The sequence below is a fragment of the Thermobia domestica genome, chromosome 4 (assembly GCF_964235325.1).
Source record: "Thermobia domestica chromosome 4, izTheDome1.hap1.1, whole genome shotgun sequence".
Classification (NCBI taxonomy): Eukaryota; Metazoa; Arthropoda; class Insecta; order Zygentoma; family Lepismatidae; genus Thermobia; species Thermobia domestica.
The window spans coordinates 143,649,485-143,674,570 of NC_137457.1; the positions used below are offsets into that span (position 1 = coordinate 143,649,485).

General features: G+C 35.6%; 1 protein-coding gene and 1 long non-coding RNA gene across 2 annotated transcripts in view; one reads left to right on the forward strand and one right to left on the reverse strand.

Annotated features, from left to right (window-relative positions):
• LOC145682901 (uncharacterized) overlaps positions 1–25,086 on the reverse strand; it is a 955,736-nt gene that overhangs the window by 791,883 nt on the left and 138,767 nt on the right. The gene's annotated exons all lie outside the window — the stretch shown is intronic.
• LOC145683373 (uncharacterized) lies at positions 5,101–7,401 on the forward strand. Its single transcript, XM_081754704.1, has 2 exons — positions 5,101–5,346; positions 7,121–7,401. Exons 1-2 carry the CDS (start codon positions 5,122–5,124, stop codon positions 7,223–7,225), a joined length of 330 nt encoding a protein of 109 aa, XP_081610830.1. The 5' UTR covers positions 5,101–5,121; the 3' UTR covers positions 7,226–7,401.

The window sequence follows — 25,086 nt, forward strand, 5'->3', positions numbered from 1 at the left end:
CAGGAAATTCTGTTTAGAATCTTTAATTTTGTGAAGATTTGTAATTTTATGTCGTTTCGAAACAAATTGTATTTCTGTTTAGATGCAAATATAAGATACTATCTTCCAAAGATAGTCGTTGATTTGTGCTGTTTCTATAACAAAATCACCCTTGTCTCTTGGATTCTGCCCGCAGACCACTATTCGACACTTAATGATTGCTATTGATGCCAAGTTTCGTCTTGTAGCTATACCGGTTTGAACTGCATAGTTTGGCATGCACTGTTGTCAGTCAGTCAGTATCCATGGGTTTTATACTAAAAGGTCATTGAATACTGCCTGTGAATTGAGCTGGAGCGAGTGCTAAACAATTTTGTAGTAGCTTCATTCGCTGAAGACTCAGTATGAACACCGTGCTCGTTGGTTTTCTCGGAGTTCTCCCGTTTCCTCCCACTTTCTTCATTTCACTCATTTCTCATTATCACAGTCTCCTTTTGCCTAACCGGCATAAACGTGGGACGTAAAACTTAAAGATTTCATTTCATTTTTCCGTGTGAACACCGCTCTGGAATTCGCCCGAGACCCCATTTTTCCCCGTTAGGAACTTTTCTCCAAACCACGTTTTAGCTCTATGGGGTTTTGCTCCAGACCCCATGCTTTCTCTCGATTGTTACGCCGACCCTAATCTCTACGAGTAACATTTTTTCACGAGTAATTACAAATTTATTACTTCTTATAAGACTTATCATTTGAAAGTTTCAGATTGACCTCAGAGATATTGTAAATGTTATTAATATGAAGTTAAAACCTACGTTCTCCGATGTTTATGAGAGGAAAAACTTCAAATGGTTAGTACTGCTGTTCAAATCACCTTCTTTTCCCACTGAATAGGTGCCTGTAAGAAAAAAGTGGTGATTTCAGAATTGATTGTGAATAAACAAGGTGAGTTTAAGTGAATAAACAATATTACACGACACGAGAAAAGTGAATGACTAAACGGGGACCTTTGGCATACCGTGCCGATACATTAACCACTACGCTACTCGGAACAGCCACACAGACACACACACGTTCACTCCTGAAATCTGTGATCTTCTCTCAGACTACAATCTTGTACTACGGCCTAGCTCTTGTGCTTGAATAATCCAGTATTCATGTATTGAGAACACCTTTTGACGCGTAATTCATGCAAGGAGAAAATAAGAGTTTTTTTCTTAATTGTCCAAGTCCAAAAACAGCATCTAGGCTGTGGTACAAACCATGTGGTCGGAGCGGAGAGCACCGACTTCAGGAATGAGAAGGTGTGTGTGGCTATTCTGGGTAATGTAGTGGTTAACGCACTGGCACGGTATGGCGAAGATCCCTGATTCGAGTCCTCGTCCAGTCATTCAATTTTTCACTCTTTCTGTGTTATTGAATTCGCACCTACAGATGACCGGGTGCCTAAACAAATTGGATTGTTCTCTCCTTTCACGAATATATAAGTTAATTTTATCGTTTCTAGTGTCACAGGAGCAATTTCACATCACCCCTCGTGTTGAGTGTGCGCATAAATCCGGCATCTTCATCCAATGGTGAACTAATTGTTATTCCTTATTAAATAATTGGTATAATCGGGTTAAAAGTACCTGAAACCGACATGAAGGATAAAGATGGATAGGATTACCTATTTTTCCTAGACTGACAACTACATTAAATCAGGGTTTCTAATGGTCAGGGAAAACTCAGTGAAAATGGTGCATGTCAGGAAACTCGGAGAAAAAGGCTGAAAATCAGGGAAAGTCAGGGATGTCTTATAAAATATATTTTTCTAACATTAATTGTACACCAATTTCAGTTTAGCCAACCATTAATGGTCACAGTATGAGACGTTGCTCAGATTTTTATGGGAGGTAAGTGAAATGCATGATGAGCAATTGATTACTATTTGTCTCTATAGAATAAATGTTCCCATATATAAATATTCACCGTTATCTATTCTTTGTTTATATGTCAGCGTCATCCGATATACGTCATGAAAGTCATGGAATTTCCTATCAAAGGTCAGGGAAAAGTCAGGGAAATAAATTTCTCCAGATCAGTAGGAGCTCTGGAAATAGAATCTACACACAATACAATTTACGTACAGCTTTAAAACCACCTAAAACGTTAGAAAAGAGCATCACCAAATTTAAGAGTTATTACACAGATGTCAATGACAAATATGGTATTTGCGACATAAAATGCAGTTGCCAAGAGAGTTACATAGGCAAAACGAAAAGAAATTCAAAAGTGCGAGTAAAGGAACACATTAGAGATTCGAAAGCGAAAATCCGGTGTCAGGTTTATCGAAACATTTAAAAGAAACGCAGTGCAGGGTAGAAGATTCAAAAATTTTATTTGGAGCCAGAAATGAAGTAGAGAGACTGTGTTTTGAAATTTTATTTATTCATTTAACGAAACCAAAATTAAATCTAGACACGGGATGACTGAGTGACGAATGGGAAGCTGTTATCACAAAATTTTCACAGTAATGGCATTATAATAAAAAATAACGAGTTGGCAAACTTCCAACAGAAATAGAAAAGGCGCACAAACTGACTGCCATATTTCAGTTTGTTTCAAGACCATCTGTAGATAGCTGACGCACTTGACAATGTGTTTTCCACATATCTTTTCCTCTTTGTAAGTCCGTTCCTTTGTGTTCTTTGATGTTTCTGTTCTTTTTCTTCCTGCTTTTAACCTCCAAGACCAAGATTCCAGGGGAGAGTTGAAAACGTGGAAATTTAAAACTTCAGGAATTACAGAAACCTGTAAATAGAATACTCTCCAAATTGCTCTTGTCAGTTTGGTTTCCAGAGGTGACCTCTCCATTACTTTCAATACAGATTTCTGACATCCTACGCGACAATCTTTTCGAAATTCAAGAATTTATTTTTCCGATAGTCTTGGCTTTTCGTAAAACATCTTTCGGTGTATAAGTTAGCCATGTTTACAAAGTTAGCTTACTTTACGTTTTCACTTTTCATGAAATCAATCATATCTAATCGCTGGCTCTTCAAAACGCTATCTTTTACAAAACAACCAGCAGCGGACAATATAGTAGCCTGGAGGGAATTGCAATCGGAAAGAGCTAAACCAGCTTTCGAGGGTGCGGGATCTCAGTGGTCGAGCGTTCACCTCCGTTGCTTAGAACCCCTGCTTCGATCCCAGCTCGCGCCGTGTGGACTTTTTAATGGACAAAAACCGTGCTCATGGGTTTTCTTGGGGTTCTCCCGTTTCCTCCCACTTTCTTCATTTCTCATTATCACCGTCTCCTTTAGCATAACCGGCATAACCGTGGGACGTTAAGCTTAAATATTTCATTTTATTTATATTTTTCTAAGCCAGCTTTACTTGAAACTCGCGAAGAAAAGGTTCATCAGTCTTTGGTAATGTTAAAGAACGTAGCTTTCCAACAAGAAGCTTGTCATTTGTGAAATGTCGTACAGTATCAAAACTTCCACATTGTGGTACTTTCTTCCTGCCAGCAGCACTTATTCTTTGTTCAGCATTATTTCCATGGCCCGAGGAGTAACATCTAAATGTTTATGTTCATGCTAAGATGGAAATTTGTTTCGGAAACACAGAAATTCCGCGAATCTTTTGTAGTTTGTTCGACGAGCTGGAAAATTGTTGAATAAGTTATAAGTGGTTTACAAATAATCATCTACTTTCCAGCCCATTTATTGCATGGGAACTTAGAAAGCACAATTGATAAAGTGCTTCCCACAACTTTCAATATTAAGAAGGCTCATATCTGAGGTGAACTAGGAAGTACGTTTTGCAGATCACTTAAGGAAAAAGATTTTCTCGAAACCGGGAAAATGTCACGGAATTTTGAAATCACGAAAGAATGGTTACCCTGACTTAATGTATCATTGTTGATATCTGTAAATGATTGTTTGGCGTTACTTATGGATATTGAAATTCACATTGTTCTTGCAGTTTAGTTAGGACCCTTCTATGTACTTTCTTCGTCGCTGTCCCTTCTTAATTGAATGTTCAGACGCCTATTTTTTCATATCTTTGTGTTCTGAACTTCCAGATTCTGAGATATTACATTTTCTTGGGTTACGAATGATATTCTTGGTGTTCCCTCCATCTTGCCAATACTGTTAGGTAGAGTATACGTGAGAATCTCCTTATGTGTGTAGTATGTGTATGTAAAATACGTAAGAGGAATGGGTTTTCAGTACTTTATGTGAAGCGAGCAAGTGTTGCGAAGTATTTTTTTAATAATATGTGCCATCCTGGGATCGCTCGCCAGTCAACTTGGCAATATCACACGCCTGCTTTAATACGCTCGCCGAACATATGTACATGATTAAATGTACATTTATATGAAAATCATAATCTACACTAAACAGTTTTAGGTTTAGCTTGACATTTTACTGAACTTCAAAACGAGCTAAATCTCTTTATTGATACGCTTTCTCAGTTCTGAAGAAACGTTATCTTACAAAATATACAAGAACTCTTCTGAACAACATCAGATCAATTTAAAACTTGATATACGTATTAACAATAAACTTCTTTAAAAGCTATCATAGTTTGGTTTCGAACAAATGAGTGTAAGCACTTTGTTTTAACATATGGTAGACATTTAACGAAACCTTAAAACTTGTTCTTTACTTAATTTAACCCAGATTTTTTTAGCTTAGCTTAGCTTACCTTTATGTACTTCTAGGAGTAAACATTTTATTTACATCTAAACTCGTGTGTCTATAGTTTTCTCATGACAGCAAAAATGTTATAATTTTCGACGCGACCACATTTTAATATCAGCAATAAGTTTTGTAAAAATTAATTATTAAATTGTGGCTATTTTCTGTGAATTAAACAATTAATATGATTGTACTTGAATTGTACATCGTACTTGAATGGATTTAAATGTCAGTCTACTTCTCTTTTCACCCTATAGAAACTGAAAGTTCACCGAATGTCAATCTTAATTTTAGTTACATTCGTATAGTATAAAATCGAACCAAAAATGAAAACTTCTAATTGGATCTGTATCAAAACTAATCCTTCGTATGCGTAGTTAGTAACCAATGCAACTAGGATATGGTATTTGGTATTCAATACATTGTATCCATTAGGTTTCGTAATGTGATATTATTCATGTTATATAGGCATATTCTTTTAAGAAAGACGTTACAGTTTAAAGCAATTGTACTAATTACATTTATATTTTTTATACTTACAGGAGCCAGAAATGTAATTCTGCTGCTACTTTTAGGTAGACATTTTCCTCCTGTCACTTCGTCGGTAAAGAGGAAAGATAGCGGAGGATACTGGAAGCCAACAAAGTTAGAAGCGCAGCAGGGATTCTTTTTTCATGTTAAGGTATGTTGCTTTTTAAGTTAAATACCGTATAGTAGAAATAGAGAAGTATGTGGATCAAATAAAACCTGAGGAAGAAATAAAGTGAAAAAGTGCAAAGGAAGAGTGGATGTTTGCGTCAGATCAATCGAAAGATTGTTTATCCGAGATACATTGTTAAATGATTCAAAAAGGTTGTCTAAATCGAGTAACTGTTTCTTCAAGTTTCGTAATAAATTTTCGAAATCCCATAAATATTCAGATATATATATTCGAATTATATATATATATATATATATATATATATATATATATATATATATATACATGAATTGCTGTAATTTATATTTCAAAATTTCTGAAAGAAGAAATGCGAAGGTTTAGAGACAAAGAAATTACTAACACTCATTCTCTCTGTCAGAAGAGAGGAATATATATATATATATATATATATATATATATATATATATATATATATATATATATATATATATATGACACTTTAGTATTGAGTCTGACGTCACTTTCTTTTTCAACTCTTCGCATTTCTTGTTTCAGATAGTTTAAAATGTAATTAATTTTTATGGTTACGTTTCATCGAAAGTTTGAGGGGACACATTACATTTGTTAGCACTCTTTAATTATTCACATGTACTTTTGCACAGCCGAACGTGAGTTTCGTTATCGACGCTGCAGAAAGGGGAAAATTGATTCTCAAGTTTTAAGGTTATTTCCATATTGCAGCTAAAGCGAACGTAGCAGAAAAATCAGTGTAATGTCAAAACTCACAAGTTCGATATAAAGTTGGACGGTGCTTTCTTGTATAAAACTTATACAGCTGGATAACGCGTCTCAAACTGATTCAGTGTAGGGAGTCTAATTTTTCGCAATCTCTTAGTCATAGTGAGACCTAGAGGTAGAAAATCATGTTACTTATGTCCAAATGCATTATAGCTACTAAATATCAATTTCGTATAAAATGTGTCGTTGTGGCCAAATTGAAAGCGTTCCGTCCTCACTTCCAAGTCGGCTACAAAAGCACTTCACATGGGACTGATACTAGGTGGCTCTTGTGCGTTTGTTACATTACATCACTTGCAACTTCCAAATTTCGCCCTTGATAAGGGGCTGCGAAAAATGAAACTACCCTACACTGAATCAGTTGGTCACGTCCTCCGCCACCATAAGTTTTATACAGCTTGGCGCCCCACTTCGTACCGTATTCTTGTCACTCATTGCGCAACATAATTTTATATGAATTTACACATAAAGCCCCAAAAGCAGGGGATGAAAATTAAATACTCCTAGTAGCTAGTTAACTTTCTCCTCCGCAGTAGTGAATAATTACATAAATGTAATTCCGAAATCGAGCCCATTGGAAAGGTTTCATTATCATGTCCACATGGTAATTTGTACATTTTTTATTATTGGTTGGAACGACCAAAACTCAAGAATCACGAATCATATTCATGCGCATAAAAATAGCGGTAACCTCACATGCAAATATAAGAAATGCCCCAGGACTTCTATAATGAAGAATGAAAAGCCAATAAATCACCATCACGTAGCTAGCACCTCGAACCAATACTTTTCGCTAAACGAAACTTCCAAGGCGAAGACTCACTTTCATTGGGCTAATGCTCATACATCTATTGTCCGCAGTATTTCCTCATTCATTGAGCAGAGGGTCCGCATAAATACATACATTAAGATTGTCCCTACAGTAGGTTTTATTTCAAATGCATGATATTTATTCCAGCTTTTGAACATAATCTTATCAAATAATTGTGTTTTGCAGGAAGCATCTGACCTCCAGGCAAATTTAGAAGCACATCATGAGAAGATGAAAAGATTCGGCTGTGGTGTTCAACCTTTGCCTGTAGTTATTGCGAAGGATATTTAAAAAAAAATACAGAAGCATATTTCGTGTGCATCGAAAATCAGTTATACAGGATGGAAACAATTTTGAAGGCCATGGATATCTGGTTCAAGTGTTTCCATGTATTACACTTGCAGTACCCGAAGGAAAGTGAACAAGCTTGGATATTCATCCAACAACATATCTACGAAATTTTTACCCAGTGGGACAAGAAGTTCACAACTGTAAGTAGTTTAATAACGCAAATAAACTGCAGCAGCCTTGAATAATAATAATTATTATTATTATTATTATTATTTTTTTTTGCAGTTGGACAAATATACAGCTGTAAATGAAGTATACAGCTGTTTGTTGTGAAATATTAGCATTAGTACATAAAGTAAAATGCCGAGGTGTTATATATGTAGATGTAATGTCAGGTCAGTTAAACTGTTGTTGCAACATTTCAAATGTATCCACAATTTGCACATAAATAGTGTGTATCGCTGCGGAAAACATTTGTGTGGGCGTGAATTTGATATTCTTAATTCTTTTCGTAAGCATTTACATAAGCAGCACGGCTTCCCAGATGTTCTGTCTATGTCTCATGTTGTTCGAAATAAAATACATGTGTCTAAACATAAAACAACTTGTGGTGTTGATACTGATGCTGTTATAGTAGCAGATGAAAACATAGATGAAAAAACAAATGAGAGACTTTCAGAAAGCAGCTTAGCTGAAGTCTATCAGGAGGCTATGGAGGAAGAAGTGTTTTATTTTATAGCCAAACTATACAGTGAACCGCATCTCACCAAAAAGCACATCCAGTATATTTTGCAATGTGTAGAGAAGCTCTTATTGTGCTTATGAAACCAGTGGAAATGTATCGACATAAATAATTTTCTTTCAGAACCCCCTACTTATTTTAAAGAGATGCGTAATGGTGCCTTATACGTTTCTGTTTGTTTGTAATGTATTTTGTTATTCAGAAACATGAAAGATTTTGACAACTAATACTGTGACAATACTAACTGATATTGGGTCTTAAAGGGTATTAATTATTGTTTAGAAAACAACATTGGCACGGATAAATTAGGTAGGGCTTATGAAGCTGAAAGAAGTGAAGTATGAAATACAAAAAGGCATAAGTTAATATTACAGTAAAGAGGGCGCAAAGATGTAAACATGGTTACACTAACGTGTTCATTTTCAGCCACACTATGGTTTCCACTGACTTGGAAATCCTTAGAAAGTCAGGGAATTCTTGAAACTAAAAAAAACTGGAAATATGAGGCTTTATATATATATATATTATGAGGATTTTACAGGTCTGCTGAGTTTATTTGTGCCTCACCTGGCTATTTGGTAGGTAATATATTACAAAAGAACGTAATTTGGTTTGCAAATCTTTCGTATCTTCAATCACAAAAAATATACACATGTACACACAGCTTGGAAAGAATACCACCTTTATTCGGCACATTCTTCAAACGTAGATAATGAACTAGACGTGGACGATTTTAGTTCTCTTTTTGTAAATATTATTAAATGGGTATCCCTATTAATAAAAAAGAAACTAAAATTGTCCGTATGTGATTGCAGGTGCTCTTTTGGAGCCGTGTCTACATGTGTACATTAAGAAATTTTAGTTGGTTGGTATTGGTTTTTTTACATTATATATAAATCTTGGAATTTGTAATTGTGAATCTGGAAAAGTCAGAGAATTCTCTATCGTGAAAATATTAGAACCCCAAACATAATTCTCACAATGTAACAATTTATCCTTGTGTTTTTCCATTATCTACTGTAATCACTAATGAAGGTTTTCTGGATTCTATACTTTCTCAGTTTTTTATTCAACCTTCCTACCTATATACGCGTTCCCATGTTGCTGTTTAAACACTAACTAATACTCATTAAAGCGCAATGATGTTCTGCAAAGTGTTATTTCGCAACGTATGTAGATAGATTGTAATGTCTTACAATTACGATTTTATATACAAAGGTTGATTGCATAGAAGTTACAATACAGTAATTTAATGAACAATTGGTAATAAATTAAAAATTTAACGTTACTGTCATACCATTCAAGTTTCTAGTACGGTCTCGTCTATCCTAAAATTCTTGTAGAAACAGTTAAGTAATTTCTACTAGTGTTACACTGCTCGTTTCGCCCAGACATCTTCTGTCCATCCCTCATTAGTAATTTTGGGGCTGCGAGTTAGGTTTGGGTGGCTTAAGGAAGATTTTTTTAGCGCCAAAGTGTATACGATCATTCTTGTAAGTAAAACACCAAGAAAAGTTGTCTCAGAGCAATGTTATTAGTAAACCATGGGGAGAAGGTGGGCTTCTATTGAAGTTTCTGTAGCTCAGGATATTTGCCTGCAAATACTTTTATAAGCATGCTGCTGCAATGTTAAACCTTTTCCTTGTCTTCTGCTGTTTCTTATTTGAAATCTAGTTAAAAGCTACATAATACTGGTACAGTTAGATATAAAATTGACTAGTCTCAAATAAATGTTTAGTTTGTATTTGAAAGTTTTATTACGTATACAGAGTGGCCCAAAAGTAAGTATACAGTTTCGTACTGATCGGCTCATGACATTTTATATCATTTACTTATTATTATCCATAGATTTATTAACTTAGTTTCTTCGTTATTTGTTTTTAATTTCTTTTCACTTATACCTAAAGCTCGGAACAGACCGAAGGAAATAAATGTATTATCTTAATAAGTTAAAATGTCAAAGTTGATCGATGGTGGTTTATATACGTACTTTTGGGCCACCCTGTAGTTTATTATCAAGTGGTGTGCAATTTAGTGAACGACCATGACGGTAGTGATTTAAGCACATTAAAGATATTGTCAAGTTCTTTCGTACTGTTGCATTATACTAGATGGTGAAACATTTTACACAACAGATGTGTTCTTAATAAAGTCTATCAAATTGTATATGAGGTCTATTATATTCTTTAATATCTGGAAGTCCCCAGTAGATTGTAATAAACATTATGTAATTAACACGTCCATGTTTGTATGTTAAATACTAAGTAAAAATTTATTTTTTAATGCAAATGTTTATATGGTATATGTAAATGTGTTATTCGTTGTGAGCATCTGGAACAATGCTCTGCTTTTGTTTCTGAACAATGTGTTCTTGACTAAGTAAAGTCTATAAATGTCTGGTAAAAGTATAGTGTGTAAAACAGTCTCTAGTAGATTGTAATCAGAAAGTTTGATAGCTAATGCTCATGTTTGTATAGTAAATATTCAATAAGAAACATTCCTTTTAAATACTTATATGGTAAATATAAATTTAGTTTTTATATTTAGCATCTAGAAAAAATACTCTTCTTTTGGTTTCGATGGTGAGTGCTAATAGTATAGTATTTGATACGAACACACACAAGTGTGGTGTTTAGCAGGGTTTAATAAATATTTCAGTTAATTCACTGAATTGTGAGAATAAGTTTCATTTATAACGTTTCGGAAGTAAAGTGAAAGTAAAAATATGTCTTTGTAATGTCACGTAATTGTCACTTTTCTTTTGAAGGAAGTTGTAAAGAAATTCTGTATATATTTTTTCATATAAACATGTTACTCAAATGAGTCTTTCTATTACGTCTAACCTTGCTTATTCGGGGTACGTGGGGGTTCCACTTCATAATCTTCTTTACTGCTCTACAGTCTTCCCCCATTATTGTAAATCAAGGTTTACAGAAGACAGAGTTTGTAAAGGCAATCAAGTAGAATTCCCGGTTGATCCGTCACTCGATAATATAACTTTTCATGTGTGTGGAAAATAAGTTTGTAAATAAAGTTTAATTATGATCTTTTGCTTTAAAAACGCTTTGTTCAAGTTTATGGTAGCTTCTGTCGTCATCTGGTAGGCAGATGTGAAATTCATTTTTCCCCACACTTTCGGAGGTGTATAGCTATGCCGCTTCCCACTTCTGAACTTCTTTCTTAAATAGACTTTGGTTTCATGCGAGGAATCTCTGGTCTGAGTTTTTAATATTTTTTATGAGACGCCCTGTACATTTTTTTACCATGGTCCTATCGTTTGTCGTAAACCATTCATTTACACTTCACTTATTCGATTCTGTAATAAAGAAGTGATCAAGAAATATACCGTCTAGGGACCGAGATCGCAGTTGAACACATACAAGAGAGGAAATTTGTGTGAGGTATTACATGCACAGAATTGGAGAACATTCACTGCTTTCCCACCTGAAATTTATTTTGAATGGAATGCATGTCCTGAGAGTCTGTATTGTATTTGTTACTATAGTGTCTTAATACGATATAATGAAAGTGTATATTGCATTGCTGGTATAAGCAACGCATTTTTCAAGTTTCCAGATTTTTTTTTCAGAGGCTATATTGTACCTGTTACTATACTATGTTTTCGTACGATGTAATAAAGGTTTATATTATATTGGTAAGAATTACGGCGTTAATTCAAGCTTCCGTAGTGCAGTTTTTATTTTATTTATTTATTTTTAGCTAAAACTTATACTTTGGCCCTTGTAGATACAAATAGCAGTGTATCATTGTGAAAACAAAATACATGAAAGAAATTGAAAATTTGTGTGGTACAAAATGAAAAAAAGTTGCTATTCAAGAGTAGGATACAATAGAGCAGAATAGTTCTTATACATGGACAAGGTAATACGTAACGTAATTTTGTAAGACATGTCTCCGTTTCTCAGGGCCAAACTGCGTTATGGAAGCGAGAAAAAGCGCTATGGAAAGCGTGTCGTATGCACTATCAATGCTATGTAGACTTTCAAGCCATCGTACCAACAGCCACATAGCATGGTAATAGGTACAATAAGACACAGGTACAGTAAGGGACACTTCAGGATGGTACACCCATATGGAAATTTACGGCAAAAGTATACCATCCAGAGGTGTCCCTTACTGTACAATATAGACTCTACAAATATTTTACGAACAACTATATAGTCTAGTAGGGGGTACAATATTGACTTTCACGACATGGTTCGACCAACTATATATTATAGTATCTGGTACAATATGGACTCTCAACAGATCGTACGAACAACCATCAAACATAGTTGGCAGTACAATCCAACATCGTTCCAGCAGCAATATGGTATAGTGCACGATACAATATGGACACCACGGATATTGTATTACCAACAATGTAATATTGTTACAGTTGCCATGCTGTATGGTTGCAGACACGATATAAACAGCGAAGATATTGTCAGGTGTACCACACTCTATGGTCACGACAACAACAACATATTGTAGTAGCAACAATACAGTATGGTGGAAGCTACAATCGTCGCTCCAATGATATCGTATCTCTAGCAATGCAGTACTGTTCGTCTTACAATATTTTATCGTCCTCACAGCAATACAGCATTGCATTTTCAACTATATAGTATTGTTACGTGTATTGTCTACTTTTGAGATGTGATTTTTGCAACTATACTGTATTGTACTTCCAGCTACATCTTGTCTATATAGTTGGAAATACCAGCTAAAACCGTTGTTCATTGAACAATAATATAGTTCCTTTACCCCAACTTTATTGTAAATCGAGCTATATCATTTCAACAATAATTTATGGTATCAGTAGCCTAGAAGCATGGTCGTCACTTTTTTAACCATGCAGTATTGTAACTGTCACCCATTTTCTGGCTTTTCTAACTATACTTGTTTTTTGCGTGTAAATTTCTGACTTTTTTAAAGGTTATGAGTAAGGTAAATTAAGTGCTATAATAGTTTTAAATGCGATTTAGCAACGTCTGTTTGGCCTGCACCTTTACAGGCGAGAGTGAGTGTCTCCATCCCATGATCTGTTGATTCGATGCGGGCGTGATATGAGAAACCCATGTTTCGTCTCCAGTTACGATCTGACTAAGGAAGCCGTCAATTCCATCGTGATAACTAGTCAAGAACTTCATCGCACATTCAAATCTTTGGTTTTTGTGGTCATCTGTTAGGAGTTTCTGGACCACCGGGAGCACAGTTTCCTAAATTTTAGGTGTTCAGGAACAATTTTGTAAAGCACTGATCTTGACACGTCGGGAAATTCGTTTGAGAGACCTGTTATTGTAAAGCGCCTTTTCCCACGAACCCTTGCTTCAACTGAAACAACCAAATCGTGTGTAATTGAAGAAGGGAGACCGGAGTCCTCATCATGAACGTTGTCACGGTCATTTTTGAATTCTCGTACCCGCTTACGCAATTTGCTTGCACTCATAACAGTATGACCGTACACTTCGCAAATCTGTGGATGAATTTCTGCAGCAGACTGTTTTCTTGCTGAAAAAAGGTATCACTGAGCGAACCTCACACGGGGCGGGCGACTTGATAATCTTAAACATTGTGAAAGCACAGAACACAATCGTACAGGTCAGCTACAGAGCTGAAATTGAGCACAGTTGTTCCCGAGGCATGCCGGTACACGACGCACACGCTCGTTGCGGTATGCGCGCGAATTGCTAGTTTATACAACAAAACGGACCTTACTTAAAAATCATGCCTCGTATGTGGTTCCTTTTCTACATATTTCTCAGAAATAATTTAATATTTTCTATCATAAGAAGGAGAGTTATCAATATTTATGTAATTTTGAAATACATGCAACATAAGTGTACCTTCTTCTTTTTTATACTCCATTTCTAGACACAGACATAACAACTTCCTTCATTCTATTGTTTCCTTAAAAAAATCGCGTAATGACCCATACTTTCGATTCGGTCTTACTTGTCAGCAAAAAACTTTATGCGTCTCGATTCGTTTTTTAATTTGCCTTTTCTACTTGTGCTCAAGAAATAAAATTGGTTCTGCGCACGCAGGAATCGATTCGTAGATTAGAAAATCTTCACACTAACTTGCTATCCCATACTCTACCAGGGAGGATGGCCAGAGCAGAGAAACTTATTTATGTGTTCAAGAGACATACGCACATTACTCTGGCTTCGTTACCTCGATCTGTGTGCGAATTTACACAACTGACACGGTCTTCAAATTGTACACGTGGTATCGCCAATATCTTATTAGCTTTAACGCTACATGCAACGTTGATAAAAAATTAGAGGAATAACACAAATTACAAATAGTGATCGAGCTTACAACTGTAATCACAAGAACGATTCTATTCAAGGTGTCACCTCAACTTCATATCTAGAAAAGGACCCGAGTTCGATTCCCGGCAGGAACTTATATGGTTCGGATTGCACGTTAATCAGTAAGTCCCGTCTGATATAGCCTTTCTGCTGAAAAGGGCGTTAAACTCAAAATAAACAAAACCTATCTAGAAGAAGGGCGAAATAAAATTTATTTCTCCTACCAGCTAAGAAATATTTATACCCTTTTCGTGTTCTCATAAAATAATAATTCTATCTGTCAATCAATAAATGTAATAATATTATTACGTTCATATGGAAACCTAAAAAGAATCTGACAAAGTGTATCTCTTCTGTTCCTATCAATAGCTTCGACTATGTGTATTTTCCTTCTTTTGTCATTCTAATAATAATAATAATAATAATAATAATAATAATAATAATAATAATAATAATAATAATAATAATAATAATAATATATGGACACCGTTTTTCTCAGAAACTTCCAACTTTAAGGTCTACAGTGTAGAATTCTGTCGACGACAACAACTTGACATTATTTATAAAAAAAAACGAAAATCGTTTTTCAGTAACTTACTGTCTACGGTTTGAACTGCAAGAAATGATCATATTTCTTCGCGATAATGTGAATACAAAAATGAAATATTCTGTTTCAACACAATTTCCTTTTTTCGGATGACTGGATAATTTTTTCAAAAAAAAAAAACTCTTATTGTGTAAAGAAAATAAAAAGCATGTTTTCAGGGGAAATCGATCTGAGGACCGCGTGAATCGATCTTGTGGCCACGGAGTTACCGATTACACCATCTTTTTTTTTAATAACTTTATTTCCATCGAAATACAGAGAAATATACAAGGATATTTACTATTCACAGCCTCACTGAAAGTGTAAAATATTATTTAAGATAAAACAGTATTCAAGAAAAAAGACTTACTGGTTCAGTTCATTCTTGTTTGTGGGTTACATCATAAGAAAGTGTGGGAGCTATTGCAGATAAGTAGTTGGCAAAATACTTTCGTTTACATACAGGAGAGAGCTTCATAGCCTGGTATGTTAAATACATTTCATACATTTCAAGACACAATGGTCGTGCTGTTACAAGAATAAACATGATAGTTTGTACAGTAAACCAGATCACAGCATTATGTTTATAGCTAGGAAAGTAATGAAAATCTGGAAATAATATTACATTATGTACGCTAAAAACAGGTTGTGAGGTACGACATATTCTACTAAGTATAGTGCTAAAAGCGTGCCAAATGGGTGGTATGTCAAAACAGTTATGGAATCGATGTTCAAGAGTGTCTATCTGATTACAATAATAGCATACATTTGTAGAGGTGATTCCTAGATTAAAGAGCCTAGCAGACGTTTCATATACATTATTAACAATAAAATACCACATTTCTTTCTGTTTGTGAGTTAAAAACTTGGTAGTTATGTTTTCCCAGATGTTACTCCAGTTTTTGCATGGCACGTGAAGCATGACGTGTGGCGTAACAGATACGCACGTGCTCTGATAGTGCCAGTATATTTCTTTGACTGACCTAATTTCGATCTGCTGTCGTGCGACTATTGCATACAGCATATCAAGTACTACATCGCGAAGGTGAGAGAATTTAATCGCCCAAGGAAAGATAGGAATCGGAAGCACAAGGTCAATACACTGAAAACAGACATTGAAAACCGTAGCAGTAATCGAATCAGGGTGGGAACAAACCATACGACAACTTCTATGCACAAGCAGAGCACGTGACTGAATTCCAATATCCATAAACTCTATTCCTCCCTTTGCTGTAGGCAAAAGTAGTTGTGTTTGACCTACTCTTAAAGCTTTATTATGCCAGAGAAAAAACAACGCCTGACTGTTTAAAGACTTATAGATAGGCTTTGGTAACGGGAAAATCTGTGCAGAATGCCATAGTAAGCTAAACACAGTAGTTTTAAGAAACATATTTCTACTGAAAAGACTAAGATTACTGATTTATGCGTTATTAAAAGACTTCGGATCTTAGAAGCTATGACTTCATATGTTTTCGTGATAGTCTGTTGTAAAGTAGGATACCATACAATACCAAGTATTCTGATTGATGAAACAGTGTCAAACGTTCTACTATACAGAGACTGATATTGTTCATGTAAACACAATATTTTTGTTTTTGCTTTATTAAGTTGTGCGCTTGAGGCGTGTTGATAAAGGCTTAGTAACTTCTGTATACATTCCAGATCTGCGTCATTGCGTAATATATAGTGTGTGTCATCAATGTATGATTGCACTGCTAGACTGTTGTTATACACAGGAACACCAGGGAGTAGGCGGTGTGCCGCATATACAAGAGGCGCTAAAGATAAACTAAATAAAATACTAGAAATTGTGTCCCCGTGTAAAATACCATTACAAACAGATATGGGAGCACTTAAACCTCCATTTAGCTTTAACCTGGTAATTCGTTTCGTATATATTCCTTTGATAAGAGAAATGAAATGGTCACCAAATCCATATTTAGCTAAAACTTGGAAGAGATAATTGTGATTAATTCTCTCAAAGGCCTTGGAGTAATCGGTGGATAAAATTGCTACCGAAGAAGGATCGGCGGACTCATAAAAGGAAATAAAATCTCTGAGATTGGATAAGGCCTTATAAATAGGGTTATTGTGGCCAAGACCGTATTGGCAAGGACTTAACAGCTTCTCAAGGTATGTTTTCATTCTGATCGTCAGACAACGAGTTAATAGTTTTAGGTCCGTGCACAAGAGACTTAGTGGCCTGAAATTTGTAACACTAGATGCTGATGAATGTTTGGGGACCAAAACAGTAATGCCCGTTCTGAGAGATTGGCCTAAAACAAAATGTGTGCGATATTCACTAAAAAGGTCGGTGAGAAAAGGAGCTAAAATATCTATAAATGTAACATACAATTCTAGTTGTAGAGAATCAATACCTGTGGACTTCCCTAGTTTGCCTAATCGGATGGACTGTTTGACCTCGTCTATTGTGGACGGACCCGATAGACACTCTCGATCATCATCCGTTAAAACAGAGGGAATATACTCTAGTATAGAAGAATCAGTACAACAAGTTGGAGGTTGAGCATATAATTGTTTATAATAATCAATAAAAGAAGTCATGACGTTTACGCCCTCATACACACGGCCATCGTCACCCTTAATTTTAGAAATCAATTTTTGTCTGCCCCGTGTGCGCTCCATGCGTATTTGGTGGATACTTGCCTGTTCAGTGTCATCATATTGACGTGTTTTGCTACGAATCATAAAACCTTGCATACGTCGTTTATGCAGCGTTAATAAATGAGCTTTGATCTGCTGAATTTGAGGTCGTACTTGACCCCCGCGTTGTTGTTCTATCATGTAATCTCGCAATAGACCAGTATAGTAGTGATATTGCTGATAATGATCGGCGTTTCTAGTTCGACAATATTGTTTGGTCACAGAGCAAAAAGTTCGTTTTACACGGTTTTCCCAAAATTGCATGAGAGAACCTTTGTAGCGTTGTTTCACATGAAGGTGGCCTTTCCATTCAGCATGTATCAGAGCTTCATATTCGGGCTCACGTAAAATTGACGTATTAAAATACCACAATGGGCTACGTTTGAGAAATTTGTGGGCTGGTAGTTTGATGGTCATGATTACAGCATGATGATCACTAAAACAGACCCACAGCCATGTGTTGAACCTGATGTATAAGAGTGCGACTGATATAGAATTTATCCAATCTTGAGGAACTCGTCCCTGTAAAGAAAGTATGGCCAGGCGTGGTTGGAAATAAGTGTCGCCACACGTCGACTAGATCATAGGTGGCAATTAAATTGGACAGACTGGCTGAGAAGGTATAATTTGGGGTCATATCTATTGGTGCCAAAACAGCATTAAAGTCTCCGGCTAATATACAAGGAGAAGAACCATTACGTAACGCTTGAGCAAGCTCAGTATTAAAGAAACTATTGCGCTCTGGTGCATGATTCGAACCGCTTGGAGCATATGCTGTACACAGGTGTATATTTTCTAGTGTTCCTAAGGTGATACGTTCAGTAGGCATTTGGAGAAACGCTTCAAAGTCAATATCACTGCGGTATAGAATAGCAGTTCCTAAACCATTTTCAGTGAAGCGTGAAACACATGAATAATTAGGGATGTCTGGAAAATCGGGTACTGCCACCTCTTGAGCAAACAGAATATCAACTTCTTCCTGATATATAAAATCTCGTAGTGCGTCTAATTTGACCGGAGAAGTAAGACGATTTAAATTGACTGTGGCGAAACGAAAACTAAACATTACAAAAAATATATAAAGTAAATACATGAAAGTAAAGCAATGCGGGAACAAGAACATGTGTAAAGTAGAAAGAAGGAAGAAATATATAAACAATATAAATTATTGATACCAAAGATGGGCAATGCACTATTCGTCGTCTGATTGAACAACAGATTTCAACTTTTTGGTCGAAGCTCGTGTTTTCCTAACATTGTGACCACTTGTTGTTTCATCACTGCGGTTACCTTTAGAATTTTTAGACACTGCACTACTGTTAAACTGAAGTTGAGTTTACTTGCGCTTTTCGCAGGATGCTACACTCAGATCGGAATCACTTATGGTATCACTAGTAGCATCTTAAAAACCAGTGGTGTCAATGGAACCAACTGCGAGAGGAATGCTTGAAGGGGTAGCACTGTGCCCCTCTATTGTATTTCTATCACCTACCTCAGAATTTAGTAGAAGTGGCTGATCAGTCACAGGAACTGGAGATGGAACACCTGTCTCGTCAGCATCGCGAGTAGGTGTCACTTATATACTATGTGAGCTGTCAGCAATGGAAGGGTTGACGGGATGAATGTCGGGAACACTAGATGCAGCACTTGCAAGTGGCAAAATCGGGGACGACGCGGGGATGTGTGTATCCTTCTGTAGAACAGGAAATGCACTGTAACAACCGGTATCGGGAGCTGATGTTTCCACTGGAAGGTTGCACGGCATGCGGACACCTGGAGACACAGAAGTAGACTTGGGTAAAGGTGGAGTTCTCTCCTTAGGACAATCCTGTACAAAATGGTCCTGAGAGTTACAGACCGCGCAGGCCTGGATTTGACCGTCGTAACTGACAAAAAGACGTAAACCACAAAGAGTAACAAAGGATGGAATGTTACATTAACAGTCATTTTGACTAGTTTGCGACCCGTGCGGGTAAGATAAATATGATCAGTAAAGTACTGTTCATCAGTAATATTGTGAATATCCCCATACTGGGAGAGTACACGACTTAAATGGGTATCACTAAGTTCCATTGGACATAAAGAGACTTTTACAACAACAACAGAGTTGTCTGCCAAATCAATGGGTAACACATGATCTCCATCAGTATTGGTATAAGTCACGGTGCCGTTGGTACCAGAAAGAATACGTTCACATAGCACTTTACTCACTAGTTTGATGTATAAAAGTTTCGAATAAAGTCCAGTTCTATACTTAACACTTGGTCAATTGTTAACTTGAAAACACTTCGAATCCATTCACGAATATGAATAGACGTAGGCTTTTGACGCACAGTTACGAAATTAATTCGGAGCGTATTAGACCTCATACAACTCATATTGCTTACACTCGACGTTACACGTCAACTTCAGAATATATATATATATATATATATATATATATATATATATATATATATATATATAAATGTTGTTGCTCACAAGTGAAACAAAGGACTTGTAGTACACATTTCACAAAATCACTAAGTCACAGAAATAATATAAAAAATCAAACGCCACTATTCGACAAACAAAGCAGATACAATAGTACAGCACGGACAGAGAGGCGATGTTATGCGCCCCGTGTCTCAACGCGAACTGGCACCATCAAGACCTGCTTGCAAACAAAGCACTACATTGAGTGATTTCTCGAGAGTCCAAGCACTTTACATCGCATTGTATTTTTTTCTTGTTTCGTTTTCTATTTTGTTCACTTTTTGTTTTTCGTACAATGCACGAAAAGCAAATACATATTTCGCCACGATGCCTAGGAATACTTATTTTAACTAAGCAGCAAATGGAAAATTACTGGCGAAATAATATGGGGTAATGTGTAGTATTTTATTTTCATAGCAGCAAGGGGCAAGATACTATCCCGCTTAATACGCGCATAAACTTGTTTGACAGAAAATACTTTTTATTGGATTCCCTTTAAAAGTCAATTAAAAATTAACTTTCAGTACAATTTGTTCTCATTAATCATCCGCCTCTTTTAGCCTAAAGGACTTAAACGTTGAGAAAAGTATATGGGAAAAATGTTGAAGACTATTTATACAAAAGTCAGGTGCCAGGGTTTTGTAAGCTATTGACAATATAATAAAAAAAAAAACAGGAAAGAAAATCTCTTAAGAACTGAAACTGAACAATGTTTTAGCATTTATACTTAATTTGCTCTTAGCGTGACGCTTTAAATTCAATGTAATATACATATTACACACAAACTTCGCTACTTGACTGTTGACAACATGATGATAGGTATTGTTAAACATTAAACATAACACCTCCGACCGTGTTTAGAACTTTCTGTATTAAGTGGAGAATAAGGGTAATTTTTATTATTTTTGCTCAATATTTAAGAATACCTTGTCCTCATAGAAAAACGGATGAAGCACTTGAAATAATCTTTTTAATATACTGCATTTATTATTTGGTCCAGTCGGGTTTCTATAATTCATTAACGCATATATCGTAAGAGGAAGAGATGAACATAAACATCTTATTTTCAAATATGTGAGCCCATCTTCCGTTATCGTTAAAAATCTGCTTTTGAGGGGAAAAGATGACAAGCTCTAAAAACGCGGTCAATATGTAAAAGTGACATCGTGATTGTCTGTCCGATCATCGCGGGAAAAATCGAATGAACTGTTTGAAATTAATATTTGAAGACATTTAGTACTTGGAAGGAAATAGCTGACGTCTACTGGAAACTTGACAAAACTTCACAAATATATGATGAATTAATATCTTACTCGTAGTTAAAAAATTTTCTCTTTTCTCTTTTCTTTATGTTTTCACACAGATCAGTATCTCATTGATAACACTGTGTTTTCAAAAAGGTGTGTTCAGTTCAAGTTAAGACAGGGATAAGACAGCAACTTGGAAGCGAATAAGGTTATATTGCTTTGGTCTTCTGCCTAATGGTTTGCTCTTCTGCCCTCAGGTTATATTGTAACAACCTGTTACTTTCATTTCAATTACTTGTACATTTAGTTCCGGATGTAAGCTTATCTTTATATTTTATTAATGGAAAGAAATCTAGAACATCGTTACTTTCGATCGTTACGTAGGTAGAATCATACTTGCATATTATTACGTTAGACAAGAACTTAAAAAATCTAACAGAATGACACCATATATAAAATTCTTATACTGCAAGTAATGGCTGTTCTTTCGACGAAAAGAAAAATGCACATGAAGATTCAAACATGGACCATCTGATTGGTAGAATACAGCATTACCCACTACACCACACTCTGATGTTGTTTTCTTGCTATACACTTTATACATTCAGCATATGATTTTTGTTTCTGTCGTCTTACCGTATAACAGTTTCTCTGCTTTCCCTGCTTTGTGCACTATTTGTGTAATTTGTTGTGTAAAGTGCATTTGCAAACGTAATATATTTTGTTGTTTTACCAGGAACAACACCTCTAAAAGGTTTTCAGGCCAGTTACATTAACAAAACTGATTTTCTTATATCTTCCATCGCTTCAAGGGACAAAAGATACTATCCTTTGGCAAACATGCGTAAACTTATGTGACAAACAACACACACCAAGAGAGATAGCCAAACATAGATATAATGAGAAAAGAGCGCAGTATCGTGTTTCTAGAATCATGTTTCAAAATTAAACGAACATTAGTGAGAAAATAGTTTAACGTCCTACGTATAAGTCCTTTAGGATTTAGGATTTAGATTTCTGAGCTTTCGGCATCTATGGCCATTTAGCCCGTCACGTTTGCGGGATGACGTCCCTCCGCGAGCGCATTACCAATATCCGGGGAAAGGGAAGGAATAAAGGAAGGAATAAGGGAAGGAAGGAAGTGGCCTGGTCCCACTTCGGTATTTCCATGGTGTGAATGTTGAATAGCCAGGAAAACCTCATTAAGGATGGCTGGCCTGTAAAAGCTTTTTACATTTTTTCGACCGAGTGCCCCCACCGGGAATCGAACTCGGGATCGCTCGCACTAAGTCCTTTAGGCTTAAGGAGACGGACAATTAATAAAAGTTAGCCAGCTAGTTTAAAATCCAATTATTTTCGAACGGGAATCGAACCCCAGGCTACATACACCATAGGCGCACACGCTAGCCACTAGACCAGCAGGAAAGAGAACTATATTAACAATGTCATACAAATTCTTCGTGTGTATGATGTTTTGTTTTCTTCACATTTGTTCTAGTCTTACCGAGTCACGTGTCTGGCTGATTCCAGGTCACAAAATTATTAACCAGTTTCATCCCTACTTTCCAATACAACGCTTATTCCAATCCCAGCAGGTGAGAATTGACTGTAGTGAGATAGATACTCTTTCAAAAAGCGGAGTTGAATTTTCGGCGGGAGCTCATGCGGTTTGGATTCCAAGTTAATTCTGTAGCTCCATGTCTCATATGGCCTCGTTACAGAACGGGACGCTAAACTCAAATCAACTACTACAACTAATAAGATATAGTCTACAAAGGCCTCTGCATACCATTTTCTTCATAATAAACTTATCTTCATGTCAAACAGAACAAACATTTATGCATAACAATAAACATTCTGTAAAACCTTCGGCAGTATTCAAAAATTTTAAAAAATGATTTGATATATGGGCTTCCACAATAAATAGGTTCTAGCAAGCGAAGTGTGCTATATTTGACAATTTATTTTGACGTTAGAGATGAGTACCAATATTTGCTAAATGTTGACGTTACTTTTCTTCCTGAATTATAAACAAAAAAATATTTCTTGACCTAAAATACAACAGGTAGTGATAATGTAATTAGGTATGGTAATTTATAGACAAAACTGGAAGCAGCAGCTAGTTCAATAAACCACTCCCTGGATTTATCATTAGTTTGGTCATTTGTAACGACAATTTTAAAACCATGGAACTTGAAACTTGTGCTGAGTTCTGAATATATATTTCAGATTCTATGGATAATCAAATTCAAGTTATATATTTGAAGGTTTAGTGTCCCTACATATTGTCTAAACTTGTGGTTTAGCATATAAAGACAAATATTTTCCCTAACTTTCAATACCTTGCACTTCATTTCAGTTTACTTTATTATAAACTATTATTTAATTTATTTCAGAGTTTGTCACATTATCTTCGACTTTTACACGTATAAATGTATCCATTTGTTTCAATTATTTATATAAAGAAATGTGTCGTAGTGTCATTTTGAACTGCGCTCTATGTTTTGTTTAGAATTAAATGTGAGTATTTTATATCTAAAGAAAAATGACTTTAGTTATATTTAGTTCCAGAAATAAAAATTATAAAGGGTAATGTGCTGACCACGCTCGAAATAACTTAAACCCATCTCGTTAATCATAGCTGTTTATGGATTAAAATTGAAGATAATTCAATATAGCTTTTAGCTGTAAACCTCGTCATAGTTTTTATTAATATTAAAATTTAGAACGGTCTTAACTTTTGTAAAATTCTACTTAATCTTTTCCGCTTAATAACAAAAAGAACATGAACAAAATTTTGCAGAATGTCGAATCAATTACAATTGTAGTCACATTTTTCTTTTAACACAAGTAAAGGACGAATAAGTTTCGAACACGGGTCATCTGGATGGTAGTTCTGTACGAATCCAATGAACTACGGAATAACATAGCAGAAACTCCCTACTCTGTAAATATTTATAGCTAATATTTTTAAGTTTGAAGCTTATAAAAGAACGTAGCTGTTTTGTCTTTCTATTAAGGTTTACGATATTTCTATCGTATCTTGTCTGAGCTGCAAAATGAAAGGTAATAGATTTATCGATTTATGGTTAAAGATTGGCTCTTTAAACATTTAATTAAATCGAGAGGTGATAGAAAAATACTATTCCGCGAAGAACGTGCATTATCCTTTGTGACAGATGATAACACTACTTCAAGTTCGACTATTGAATTCATGTAGTTTGGAAATCTTCGTTTCACACTGTGAAACGATACTCACTTTTTTATTTTGGTATTGGTACTGGTAACTCGTCTAACATATGCAACAAATTGACACTCTTAGTCATAGATTACAAACTTGTAGCAGTACACGTTCAAACCGAACTTGGATAACTTCAGTTACTTCTGGTTTGAATAGGGATTGGTGGAAAATATTCTTGGGATGCTGAATTCTTGGAGGAACATATCCTTACGACCCTGCGTTGATTTAAAAAGGCCGTATCTTGATATCTCCTATTGTTTTGATTCCTGGAAACAAGAATTGAAATAGGAAATAATAGTTAATTTGAACCAGTTCCTGTTGATTGTAAAAAAAGCCGTATCCTGATATCTCCTATTGTTTTGATCTATAGAAAAAAGAATTGAAATAGGAAGTAATAGTTAATTTGAACCACTTCCTGTTCCGGTATGGTGTTGACAATAATTATGGTATGTTGACTAGAGACGGTAAATCGTTTGGAAAAAATGTTCTCGCTATCTTTTACTGTTTTCGTTCTATGGCGAGGAACGTTCAAACAGAGTATTGCTAATTTTAAAAAATTCTGCTTTGATCAAAGCTGCCACGGAGA